Source organism: Mesoplodon bidens, assembly GCF_964165515.1.
Source record: "Mesoplodon bidens genome assembly, chromosome: 11".
In the NCBI taxonomy this organism is placed as follows: Eukaryota; Metazoa; Chordata; class Mammalia; order Artiodactyla; family Ziphiidae; genus Mesoplodon; species Mesoplodon bidens.
The window spans coordinates 36,752,002-36,765,694 of NC_138167.1; the positions used below are offsets into that span (position 1 = coordinate 36,752,002).

The following is a 13,693-nucleotide window of genomic DNA, read 5'->3' on the forward strand; positions in this document are numbered from 1 at the left end:
TCAGTATAATAGAATTTAGAATTTTCATACAACCTTAGTATGACTTAGGCAGCTCCCAAATTAGAAACAAGTTCTATCTAAAAAACTGGAAAGTAGTTTGTTTGGAATTTGGAACAATTTCCAAATGACATTATCATATTTATAACATTCTGAGGTTTCTAAGAAATTTTAAGATTTCTGAATCCATAGAAAATTTACAAAATCCTTAACCAAAATACCAGGTCTTTACTTGGAAAAGGAAGAAAAAAGTCTTTCATAATGAAAAGTTTCTATTTGATGGAATGTGAAAGTACACAGTGGGACTGGTTCCTATTTAATTACAAGCTGTGTGGTCTTAGACAAGTCATTTACCTTCCCTAATTTCAGTTTCCTCAATAGTAAACAGGTAGTGTTGATTAACAATGTTTAACTTATAAAGTGTTGAAGAGCACTGGAAACAATGCCTGTAAACTTTCCTTCCCTCACAGAGCAGGATGCTGTCAGTATTGTAATGTAGATTATTCATTTATTAACCATCCACCCTCTATCAGGAAGAATACTAGGAATTTCCATGTTTTCCATTTAATCATCAAAATAATCCTGTGTGGTAGGTGTTTCTATTTTCCTTTTTGTAAGTAAAAATCAAAAAAAGGAAATGGTTTAAAATTTTAATATGAAAAACTAGTCCCTAAGGAAAAAATAGATTTAAGTAGAAAAGGTTGATAACTCTGGGCCAACATTAGTTATATCATATTTATAACTATTTTCTCACTGATCCTTGCAGCTACCCTATGAGACTGGAATGATTATTTTTTTCCATTTTATACATGAGTATTCTGGTAATCGGCACATTTCAGAGTCTAATCTACAATAGGTATTATGGGACCAGGAATTAAGTGAGAGGGATTCAGGTTTATACAATTACAGCATCAGTTATAAAGCAGTGGTTTCAGTAGGACAATGTGGGCATAGGATAGAATAGTCTATAGAAAGTGGCCGGGGCTTCCCTGGTGGCACAGTGGTTGAGAGTCCGCCTGCCGATGCAGGGGACACGGGTTTGTGCCCTGGTCCGGGAAGATCCCACATGCCGCGGAGCGGCTGGGCCCATGAGCTGTGGCCGCTGAGCCTGTGCGTCCGGAGCCTACGCGTCTGGAGCCTGTGCTCCAGAACGGGAGAGGCCACAGCAGTGAGAGGCCCGCGTACCACAAAAAAAAAAAAAAAAAAAAAAAAAAAAAGAAATTGGCCAATGGGAAAGTAAGAGAAAAAGTCAGATGTAATCCATTGGTTGAATGTACCAGATATTCTGAAATTAGGTGTCTGTGATCTAGAAAATGTGTGTATTTGGTAGTAGTAAAATTTGCTGAGACTCTATAACTCTGTACTCAAAAATTAGTTATAAATCTCTTGGTTCATAAGGAAATTGTTATTTATAAATAAAAGGTTTTGTTTACTATGAAGAAATAAATGAATATCCCTCTTACGAGGTCAAAGATTTTCTGCCAGTACATTACTATATATGAAACTGGAATTTAAACTGTTTCTGAAGCAAAAGCAAGTTACTGTTAACTATTTTAATATTATATCCTGGTTGATATCATCAGGTTACCAGTTTTGCAGAGACCCACATGATGATATTATTATGGCCCTGCTGCAGGGAAGTGTGGAGTCTTAATCACTGGACTGCCAGGGAAGTCCCATCCATATTATTACCAATCTGGATATTGATTGAAGTTAGCTAAGCCTTATCTTATCAGATATCAGAGGTTAAGGAAGTTCTGCTTACAGGTATGACAGATCTTAAGGGATAACTTAAGATCGTTAAGAAAACTGAGGGTATAAATATAACAGATTTGGTCATTCCAACATGTTACATTCTTCTCTGAATGGATTTTTTTTTTTTTTAAAGAATTAGTTTACTGGGAATTCCCTGGCAGTCCAGTGGTTAGGACTCCACACTTCTACTGTAGGGGGCATGGGTATGATCCCTGGTCAAGGAACTAAGATCTGCATGCCCCACGGCCCAGCCAAAAAAAAAAAAAAAAAAAGGAATTAATTTATCAACTGAACCCTGAGCCCTATTACTTGTTAGGCATTAGGCTAAGTGCTGGAAATGCAAAGATGAGTAAGAATATTCTTGCCCTATAGGATTTCACTATCTAATGGGAAGACATAGATAAATTGCTAGATACAATACAAGGAGGCATGAACCTGCAGCTGTGAGAGGGTTGAGTCCTGGAACGGCATTATTCATCCTTCTCCTAGTCTGACTTCCAAACGAACATTTACTTTCTACTTGAAACCCAAATCTCCTTGATTATTTAAAAATTTTTTGTTCCTATGTACACTTCACCCAGATTTCCCCTAATGTTGACATCAAAACTAAGAAATTAACATTCGTACACTGTTGTAGTAAGTTGTGCCCTTTTTGTCCCCAATCTGAGAACTCCTCAGGCTTGTTTTGACTTTCAGAAACTGGACACTTAAAAAAAAATTTTATACAATTTTTAAAGGTTACACTCCATTTACATATATTACAAAATATTGACTTTATTCCAAAAAAAAATTTATACAATTTTTAAAGGTTGCACTCCATTTACATATATTATAAAATATTGACTTTATTCCCCCCCTTTTTTTTTTTTTTTTTTGTGGTATGTGGGCCTCTCACTGTTGTGGCCTCTCCCGTTGCGGAGCACAGGCTCCGGACGTGTAGGCTCAGCGGCCATGGCTCACGGGCCCAGCTGCTCCGCGGCATGTGGACCAGGGCACGAACCTGTGTCCCCTGCATCGGCAGGCGGACTCTCAACTACTGCGCCACCAGGGAAGCCCGGTGCTACTTCTAAATTGAAAAGTAAATCCTTTTTCTAGTAAATACTAAAGCCTTGCCCTAAGGTGAAATGAAGGGAAGAACATGATAAGTTCATCTCAGTAGAGGTTTGTTACTGAAGTATCCATAGGATGTTGTTAAAAGGTAATTGCTCTGGGGCTTCCCTGGTGGCGCAGTGGTTGAGAGTCCGCCTGCCGATGCAGGGGACACGGGTTCGTGCCCCTATCCCGGAAGATCCCACATGCCGCGCAGCGGCTGGGCCCGCGAGCCATGGCCGCGGAGCCTGTGTGTCCGGAGCCTGTGCTCCGCAACGGGAGAGGCCACAGCAGTGAGAGGCCCGCGTACAGCAAAGGAAAAAAAAAAAAAAAAAAAAAAAAAAGGTAATTGCTCTACAACAAAAACTTGAGAAGGGGATTCTAAATTTTTATGAGACTCAGTGGATGCCAGGGCTTGTGGTTGGTTGGTTGTTTAACCACTATATTGGGATTTCCCATTCAGAAGCAGTTTATAATTAACAAAGCAAAGGTTGAGAAGACTTTTTTGGGCTTGTTTAGATTTTGCATCTTTTAGAATCCTGCCCCCAATTTTAAAATTAGGGAAAGGGGGCCAAGATAAAATTACATTTCTGTTTTGTGAAAAGTAATAAAAGAACTCATTGACAGAAATAGTATTTCACTGAAAGGTTGAATGTTGTTTTTTTTACATAACCATTTGGTGTATAGTAAACCAGAGTACTTATTCATGAAAAAGCCAAAGGGGAAAATGCCTTAAAAAATATTATAGATACTGAATAAAGGGGGGTCAGTGAAGTTTACCCAGGCCTCCCCTAAAAGCCAGGATTCTAATTCCTCTTCAACGAATTATCTTCCCATCCAAAACCTGGGCTGCTCCATGCCCCCCCCACCCCAATAAGGGGGGCTGTATTTCCTCCTGAATTCCAAGTGAGCCATTCAGCGTTTAACTCCACAAGTAACACAGAATCCTGGCAAATAACGTGGTAGGTAAACATAGGAACAGGATACAGAATAAGTAAACATTAACAGGATACAGCTCTCTTGCGGAAAAACAATTTTTAAGCCAGTATTTAACAAATGTTACCCCCTAATGAAGCACATTTATCGGTTTTTCACAAACATTTGTTTTAATACAAGTTCAACGCAAACTTTTATCGTTTGCAGACATTTATTCACTTTTACTTTAGCATTTATTTGAGTTGCTTTGTTCTATTTAAATTCCTTCAGTTTTAAAGTGCCCCTAGATAATTTCATAACAATGTTTAGAATTAAGAAAAGGCTGCATTAAGTGTATCAAGGGTCAGCTTTGCAAAGATACTTTGGTTTTGCTGCTATGTTGAAGGAAAATGCTTGTATAAATCTATTAAGCAGTTAAGTACTAGGTAAAATGGTGCTTGCTTCTGATTTCTTAGAGCTCTTTTGTTTTCTTCGCCATTAAGCTTATTCTGGGTTCGAAACAGGGTCTGCTCCGCAGATAATGATGAGTGTGGTGGTAATGAAAGAAAAAGAAAAGGAATTTTAGAAATGCCTAGAGAAAAACTTTTAATGATTTTTGTGCAACCATTGTAGGTTGTTGCTTTTTGTTTCTTGAAAGCTCCTGAATCTCTCACACCAGGTGTTCCTCTTTCCACTACAGGACTTGGAGCCGTCCCACCGGGATTCCACCTGTCTCCCCTTTCAGCTCCCGAAGTTTCCTTTCTCGAAGGCGTAGGCGGCGTTTCTCCGCGAGTGGATTCCTCAACTGGCTTTTCCCGGAGGCCCGGCTCCACGTGACCTCCCCTAACACCTGTACCGCCACCAGCTCACAGCGCCCCCATCCTCTCCGCCAGGTACAGACCCGGCCTGGCTCCTCCTCCCCCAGGAGGTCATGGTCCGGTGCGAGCCTCGCTCGGGCCGGCAGGGGAGGGGCTGAGCTACGGCCCCGCAGCCGCTGGAGCCCTTGCAGCCGTATTATCACATGACTCGACGGCGGCGGTAGCCTTGGCAGCAGCCGCGCCGGCTCCGCAGGCTCGCCGGGTGGGCTCAGTTCCGCTCACGCAGGAGTCGAGCGCAGCGGACGGGGAAGGGACCTGCTGAAGCTGCGGCCGCCCAGCCGCTCCCGGAGCGCGCGGCATCTCCCCCGGCCCGGCCGGCCCGCTCCATGCCGCTCCATTGCGGAAGTGTAGCGGGGGGAGGGGGCGGCGGCGGCGGCACGGAGCGCGGGAGGCCGGAGCTCGGCCCCTTGCAGCACTAGGCTCCGGGAGCAGCGCGGCGCGCCCACCGGCCCGGCTGCCCGTGCGCCCGCCGCAGCCTGCATGCCCCGCGCTGCGCTTCGCCCGGCCCCAGCCGCCGCCCACTGCTCGCACAGCTGCTGCCGGGCGCCGGAGTAATATGCTCACTCGAGTGAAATCTGCCGTGGCCAATTTCATGGGCGGCATCATGGCTGGCAGCTCAGGCTCCGAGCACGGCGGCGGCGGCTGTGGAGGCTCGGACCTGCCCCTGCGCTTCCCCTACGGGCGACCCGAGTTCCTGGGGCTGTCTCAGGACGAGGTGGAGTGCAGCGCCGACCACATTGCCCGCCCCATCCTCATTCTCAAGGAGACCCGGCGGCTGCCCTGGGCCACTGGCTACGCAGAGTGAGTGCAGCGACACCGGCGGCGCCCCTGCTCTCCTCGCGGCCCTTCCCCGCACGCTTCCAGCCCTCCTCTCTCCTTGTTCCTCGGCCCCAGGGCCCTCCGCTGGCTGCTGGCGTCCAGGCCTCGGCGGGCACCTCTTTACTGACACTGGCCATTTCTCTCTCCTCCCACTCCCCTTTCCCCCAACCCCAAGGGCGCGGCGTCTCCAGCCCGGGTTTGGGTGGTAGATGGGTAGGTGGCAGCGCTGGACCGTGGGAAAGCTAAGGCTGGACGCGGCTGTGAATCTGGTGGCTGTGACACTTGGAAGAAAGAGCATGGAACAGCTCTGCTGAAGTTTGAAACACAGAAGGGAAATCTGGTATCTGTGCTCCCATTTCCCCCAAATCTTTGTGCCTCCGCGTGAAGTTTGTGAGGTAGAGCTTGGAGGAACTGTCCCTGCGCCAGGGTTTGCGGGGGTGGGGCGGTTGTCCGAGCTCTGGAAGCGGCCGCGGCCCCGTGCTTGGTTGCACAGTTCAGAAGGTCTCAGTTTCTCTGATTTCAGCCTAAGAGCTCATTCGCTTCTCCTTTAGCAGGTGGGAAAACCCTGCGCCTTTAGTAAACGCCAATACTGTTTCCCCCAGTTCTTGGGGAGGGGGAAACTTCTTCCAGGTGTCTAATGATAGCATTTTGGTAATCAGTTTTGGTGATTAAGCGAGAGTTTGAGTGATCTACTATTTCAAGAACCGGTTGAGTTAGGTTGACGACCTGGAGTGGAACTGGGAAAGGAGAGAAGGATTTTAATGGCCTTGCCCCAACCCTACGGCTACTCTTCCATTGACCATTAATGACCGTCTTATGAACGATAGGGTAATGTTTCTTCCCCTATTCAGCGTTATGAAACTGGGAAACTCGGAAGGTGGAATTTAGCAGACCAGAGTTCCGGGATTAATAATGACCAGGTGGGTGTGCAAAAGTGCACGCAAACCCTTGGTTCCTGGCACACCTGCCCCTTTTCCTTTAACTCCATCCGCTCTATAATCTTGGCCCTCCCTTACCAGTGCACAGCCTCGCCCGCTGATTGGTTCATCGGGGAACCAATCAGCTCTCCCGACGCCGGGGCGCTTCGATGCTGACCCTGTTCTGGTGGCCCGGATACCCCCGAGCAGGCCTGGTTCCCGACGCTCCGGGTTCCCGGGCAAGGTTTGGTTTGGGAGACGCTCTTCCTAGTATCTCGAATTCTCTTTTCCTTTGCCTTTCATCATACAACCATTTCTCCACCGGCTGAAATAGAAAATATATATAAATGGGGATAGATGACTGGAGTGTGAAAAAACAGTGAGGACACAGAAGTGAGAGTGATAGGTGCTAAAACAATAAAGTTTAACACATAATAAAGGGCAAAGCATGGTAGAGAACGGTGAGGTTGGGGAGGTAGAAAATATCATTATACGTTTCAGGAGAAAGCCAAAGCAAAAACACCTGTGTGAGGGAAAAGTGCCTGCCAAAACACCAAGTACTGTTTCTCGATTGAAAAAAAAAAGAGCTTAAACGACCATTTGGACCTTTGCAAAGCCAAAGGCAACTTGGAGGCATATGTTGTCCTACAATTCTGTAGGTGGGGGACCTCGTGCCTGTCAAAAGCCTAAATGTGTAGGGCCCATTGTCACTCCAGTGGGTTCCCCAGGGCAAGGGCACCTTTCTGAAGGGCAGAGAGATAAGAAGAGAGATGTTTAAAACACAGAATGTGGAAGCTACTTGGACACGTAAAAGAAGTACCTCAATTAGCAGGAAGGAAAGGAAAGGGGAAAAAAACAACCCGTTTCAAAATGTTTGGATCCTATCACAAGCACACGATGTGCCAAGGGCTGTAAAGAATATAAGGGAATCTGAAATGAGATGTGTGGGAGGGGTAGTCAGTTTCCTTATCTCTAAGAAGCTTATCTTACCCTAGACTAGGACACGAGGGAGGTTCAGTTGTAGGTTAGAAAGGCCACTGTAAGATGTTTAATTATTAAAGCTAGTTATAAAAGTAGTACATACTTTGTTAATTCAAGCAAAGACCTGTATACAAATGTTGTCTTGTCACTTCCCTCTGTCAGATGTTGTACTGTACCACTTCCTCAAACTTTGGACTATAGTTTATCTTCCTGCAGAAATACATCCTGAATGATCAAAATGGCTGAAATAGGGAAGGCGAGAGACAGACAAGTAGGAACTGTGCTTATGGTCAGAGGCCACTACCAGTAATATTGCCCAGGATATACTGGGAGGAGGAATTCTCTTTGTTCTGGAATGTACCTTAGAGGGATGGAATTGATAGGAAGATTGCTCAGAGGGGCGCTCAGAGTCACAGCCTGAATCAGAAGCGGTTTGTTTACCTTTCCAGAAAGGGAGCTACTTTCTAAGCCTTCCTGGGGAGGAAGAATTGGCATCACTTGGTGACTGAGGAGTTAGAGTTGAACTCTAGTGTTGTTGAACTTTTGGATGGTAGGGGGAAAAAAAAAGGTGAAATGGTCTATTTTTGCAACATATTGTTAATCCCTTTCAGAAGGAGATACTCTGTAGGTTATAGAACTAGAGAATTAGCTTAAGTGATCCCTGTAAGATTTGGGGATCCAGAAACAGAAGTCCCTCGTTTATTCAGTATTAATTGGCATTGTGCGAGGTGAAATTTCCTGCTCCTCAGAAAGCATCCTATTGTGGCTGAGCAGTTTAGCCATTTGATTCAGGGCTGTATGCTAGGTTGTAAAACATTGTAGTTACAGATAACATCCACAGAGCTAAATTCTTTCCCAAAACATTGATTAGCAAGTTTTATTTTTTAGTTTGTTGTTGAATCACTGACTTAGCCTGTTAGACCCGCTCAGAGACAGCCCATGGGAAACAATAGTCTGACCCAGAGACCTCACATGGTAGCTGCTTCCTTTGTTTTCCACAAGTTTAAATAACCACCCAAGTGCTTCAAGGACCCGGAAGTCAGTTCAGTTTTCAATAGGTTAGAAGTGTATTTTGACTTTCCTTCTTCTTGACCTTTTACCCAGCCTCTTTCCCACTGATGGTCAGTTGGATGTAGTGGTTGTGGAGTTTGTGCCTGAAACTACGACAGTAGATAACGCCAGAGAATGTGCAGTCTCTGTATATGAAAGCATCGTATTCAAGTTTTATCAGTGGAAAATTTCTTTGCTTGTACAGAAAGAATAAATCATAATTATAATATTATCTTATTTAGATTATAGCTGTAACTATGCAGTTTTTTTCCTATTACCTTTCTTATAAAAGTGCCCCAGACATGGGTATTTAAAGAAAGCTACTTTGAGAGTTTCTGTTAAATGTGCATTATATAAGTTCTTTCTGCCTCACAAAGTTCGAGATTGTGAAAATTTTGTTGCAATTTAACCTTATTTAAATCCAGCAAACGGCCCACAAGTATTTGGATTTATTTTGGAATCTATAGGCTCTTCCATCTCCCCAGTCATTGGCACTAATTAGCAATTATGAATAAATCGCATTAGTTGGCTGTGTATTGTTTTTTTTGACATCTTTATTGGAGTATAATTGCTTTACAATAGTGTGTTAGTTTCTGCTTTATAACAAAGTGAATCAGTTATACATATACATATGTTCCCATGTCTTCCCTCTTGCGTCTCTCTCCCACCCTCCCTATCCCACCCCTCTAGGTAGTCACACAGCACTGAGCTGATCTCCCTGTGCGGTGCGGCTGCTTCCCACTAGCTATCTATTTTACGTTTGGTAGTGTATATATGTCCATGCCACTCTTTCGCTTTGTCACAGCTTACCCTTCCCCCTCCCCATATCCTCAAGTCCATTCTCCAGTAGGTCTGTGTCTTTATTCCCGTCTTACCCCTAGGTTCTTCATGACATTTTTTTTTCCTTAGATACCATATATATGTGTTAGCATACGGTATTTGTCTTTCCCTTTCTGACTTACTTCACTCTGTATGCAGCTCAATAACAAAAAAACAAACAACCCAATCCAAAAATGGGCTGTGCATTGTTGATAGCAGAGAAACCGCTATTTCTCCCTGGCTGCAAAGCTCAGAAATCCCCTGCCCTTTGTTTTTCCCTTCTGGCCTCCTCTAGTACACCCACCCCTCTTACACCTGGTAGCAGAGCTCCTCCCTGGGAACTCCCTCTTTGACTTTTGCAACTGAAGAACCTTGAGCTTCTCCACTTCTTGTTGGATAAGGAGGAAAAGAAATGAATGGGGTGTGGTGTTAGGGGGCTTTCACTTAACGGAGCTCTCCATAGCACTTTTTTGCAGATCCGTGCAGAGTAGCCTAAAATATTTCATCTACCTTTGTACTAACCTGCAGAAGGTATTAATTTCCTATTTTAAAGCAGGTGGCTAAGCTCTCCACCATTTTTCAGATTATAATGAATTCATCTGCTCTGGGGTGGAGCTCCTGGGCTGTCCCTTTTCTTAGAAACATGGATCAGCTTCCTTCAAAGACTAGTGATGCTTCAGGCAGAGGATTTAATTATCATGAGGGGTTGTGTTTATCCTGTGTTGCAGCCCCAGTTACATAGACATCGTCTCTGATTTTGCCCCACCACACAGTGCTTCCTTATTATATCAGTAGTTACATGCATACCGACTGATAACTTAAAACTGACTGCATGATAGAATTGTTTTCTAAAAATGTATAATGTTATTGAAGATAATTTAGAAATTTGAGATATAATTGACATAACATACTAGTTTCAAGTGTACAGCATAATGATTCAATATATGCATGTATTGTGAAATAATCACAATAAGTCTAGTTAACACCCATCACCACACACAGATACAGTTTTTTTTTCTTGTGATGAGAACTTTTACTCTTAGCAACTTTCAAATATACAATACAGTATTATTAACTATAGTCACCATGCTGTACATTACATGCCCAGGACTTATTTGATAACTGGAAGTTTGTACAGTTCTGTGTCTGTGAGTTCGGTTGTTTTTTTCTTTTCTTTTTTTTTAGGTAAGAAGTGAATTTATTTAGACAGAAACACACTCCACAGAGTATGGGCAAGAGTGGCCAGTTTTTTTCTTCTTTAAGTTTCCAAATATAAGTGAGATCATATGGTATTTGTCTTTCTCTGAGTTATTTCACTTAGCATAATACCCTTAAGGTCCATTCATGTTGTTGTAAATGGCAGGATTTCCTTCTTTTTTATGGCTGAATAATATTCCAATATATATACATGGAATATTATATATATGGAATATATATATCTATCTATCTCATATTTTTTTCATTCATCCATTGATGGACACTTAGGTTGTTTCCATGTCTTGGCTGCTGTAAATAATGTTGCAGTGAACTTGGTAATGCAGGTATCTTTTTGAGTTAGTATTTTTGTTTCCTTCAAATAAATACCTAGAAGTGGAATTGCTAGATCCTATGATAGTTCTATTTTTATTTTTTTGAGAGATCTCCGTACTGTTTTCCATTTTGGCTACACTAATTTACCTTCCCATCAATAATGCACAAAGTTTCCTTTTTTTCCACATCTTTATCGACACTTGTTATTTCTCATCTTTTTGATAATAGCCATTCTAAGAGGTGTGAGGTGGTATTTTATTGTGGTTCTGATTTGCGTTTCCCTCATGATTAGTGATATTGAACACTTTTTCATGTACCTATTGGCCATCTGTACGTCTTTGGCAAAATGTCTATTTGTATCCTCCACTCGTTTTAAAAATCAGATTTTTTTTTTTGCTGTTTACTTATATGAGTTCTTTATATATTTTGGCTATAAACCACTTATCAGATATGTGATTTGCAAATATTTTCTCCCATTCAGTAGATTGCCTTTTTATTTCTTTGATGGTTTCCTTTGCTGTGCAGAAGCTTTTGAGTTTGATGTAGTTCCACTTGTTTATTTTTACTCTTGTTGCCTTTGCTTTTGGTGTCAAATCCAAAAACTCATCACCAAGATCGATGTCAAGGAGCCTACTGCCTATGTTTTCTAGGAGTTTTATGGGTTCAGGTCTTACATTCAAGTCTTTAATCCATTTTGAGTTAATTTCATGTATGATGTAAGGTAGTAATTCAGTTTTTCTTTTGCATGTGCTATCCATTTTCCCCAACACCACCTATGAAGAGACTGACCTTTCCCCACTGTATGTTCTTGGCTGCTTTGTCATAAATTGATTTACCATATAGGTATGAGTTTATTTCTAGACTCTTTGTTCTGCTCCATTCATCTATGTGTCTGTTTTCATGCCCATACCATACTGGTTGGATTTACTATCACTTTATAATATAGTTTTAAATCAGGAAGTGTGATGCCTCCAGTTTTGTTCTTGTTAAAGATTGCTCTGGCTATTTGAGGTCAAATGTGGTTCCATACAAATTTTAGGATTGTTTGTTCTATTTCTGTGAAAGATGCCATTGTAATTTTGATAGGAATTGCGTTGAAACTGTAGATTGCTTTGAGTAGTATGGACATTTTAACAATATTCTTTCAACTCATGATCATAGAATATCTTTTCATTTATTTGTGTCTTCAACTTAATTTATCAGTGTCTTATAGTTTTCAGTGTGCAGGTCTGGTCTTTTACCTCCTTGGTTACATTTATTCCTATTTTATTCTTTTTGAAGCATGTAAATGGACTTGTTTTCTTAACTAAAAAATTTTAAAAATAAGTTAATTTAAAAATTAAATTATATATGTCTTTATAATTTTCTCTGATTTGCCTAATTTGAACAGAGGATTGATATTTTTTCCCCCTTGAATTTATGCCATTCTCCCTCAGGAAATAAACAACATTCATCTGCTTCCATTACTTCTCTCATCCAATCAGTGAAATCATTTCATTCGTATGCTGGGTCCATAATATAAGACACAGTCATCTTCCTCAAGAAAATTTTATGGCATAGTCTTTCCCCCTTTAGTGTCATTCTTTGAAATTAAATTGAAGTGAAATCATGGACTATTAAGATTACAAGAGACCAACACTGCGGGTGGGGGAAGTTGTTTGTTTTGTTTTTAATGTCTTAATGCTTCTGGGCAATTTCAAATCTCAGTATCTGGAGCCTTTAAGTCACACTAGGGAAGCAAATTGTTCTTTTCAGCAAGCATTATGATTAGCTGCAAAGTCCTCTGTACCTGAAGGTCGCAAGACCTTTATACATACCTGTATAAAGGTATGAATAAAGAAAAAATTATCCTAACACTTGTTAAAAAGGTAAGAAAGACTTTATTCAAGGCTATTGCAATAGGGGCATTGTATTAGGGGAGAGAGATCAGACTCAACTCCAACTACAGCAAAGAAAGATGGAAATTTATAACCCAAGAACAGAGTGATGAGGTCAGTGGATGGAAAATTACTAAGAGGAAATGTCACGGGTAGGGGGATTCTTGCTGAAGGTAGGTCAAGGAGTTATACATCAGAGGTAGGAGATGAGGAAATTGATCAGATATCAAGGGTGGTCAGATTTGACTGCTAAGTAGGGACATAAAAAAACCAAATTTCTTATTTACTATCATCAGTGGTTCATGAAATAAAGGATATTTTAAATCAGAAGTGTAGAGGCATATAATCTCAGCAAAAAGAACAGTTTTTAGTTTTTGGAAAATGCTATGCTCCTATTTTTCTAATTTTTCACAGACTCAAAACCATGTATTTTACCTGTCCTGGAGGATTCCCAAGACCCTTTACAGTTTTGAACTTTGTGAGTTACTGGGGTTAGGCTGAGAGCCAGTGTCTTTCCTTCCAGGCTGAGGTTATTCCCAGTGGGGCCTGCTGGCTCCTTTATTGTGATTACAGCTTTGAATCCCCCAGTACTTTATTATGAAAATTTTCAAATATCCAGAAAAGTTGAAACCATTATATACTTAGCACCCCTATGTGCCCACCATCTAGATTCTACAATGCACATTTTGCTATATTTGCTTAATCATTTGCCTATCCATCAATCCATTCTTTTTATTTTATTTTTTATTTTTTTTGGTGGGAGGGTACGCGGGCCTCTCACTGCTGTGGCCTCTCCCGTTGTGGAGCACAGGCTCCGGACGCGCAGGCTCAGCGGCCATGGCTCACGGGCCCAGCCACTCCACGGCATGCGGGATCTTCCCAGACCGGGGCACGAACCCATGTCCCCTGCATCGGCAGGCGGACTCTCAACCACTGCGCCACCAGGGAAGCCCCATTCTTTTTAGTTTTAAGTGTGTATTTCCTTTGGTCCAATGGCATTGATTTATGCTATTAAGTTATTTTCCACAGTAAATTAAAAGTTAGGTTTGAGTAGCTTTGACGTTCT

At 42.2% G+C, this 13,693-nt stretch overlaps 1 protein-coding gene across 2 annotated transcripts in view; it reads left to right on the plus strand.

Moving 5' to 3' along the window:
• Positions 1-4,277: 4,277 nt before the first annotated feature.
• Positions 4,278-13,693, plus strand: part of PPM1H (protein phosphatase, Mg2+/Mn2+ dependent 1H) — a 270,221-nt gene continuing 260,805 nt past the window's right edge. The window contains exon 1 of one of the 2 annotated variants that reach the window (XR_014017051.1): positions 4,278-5,435. Coding sequence is in view for 1 of the 2 variants with exons in the window: in XM_081249010.1 (XP_081105136.1) it covers positions 5,191-5,435 (245 nt within the window). In the remaining variant the exon portion in view is untranslated. The remainder of the gene's footprint in view (positions 5,436-13,693) is intronic. The other variant, XM_081249010.1, reaches the window with a different exon arrangement.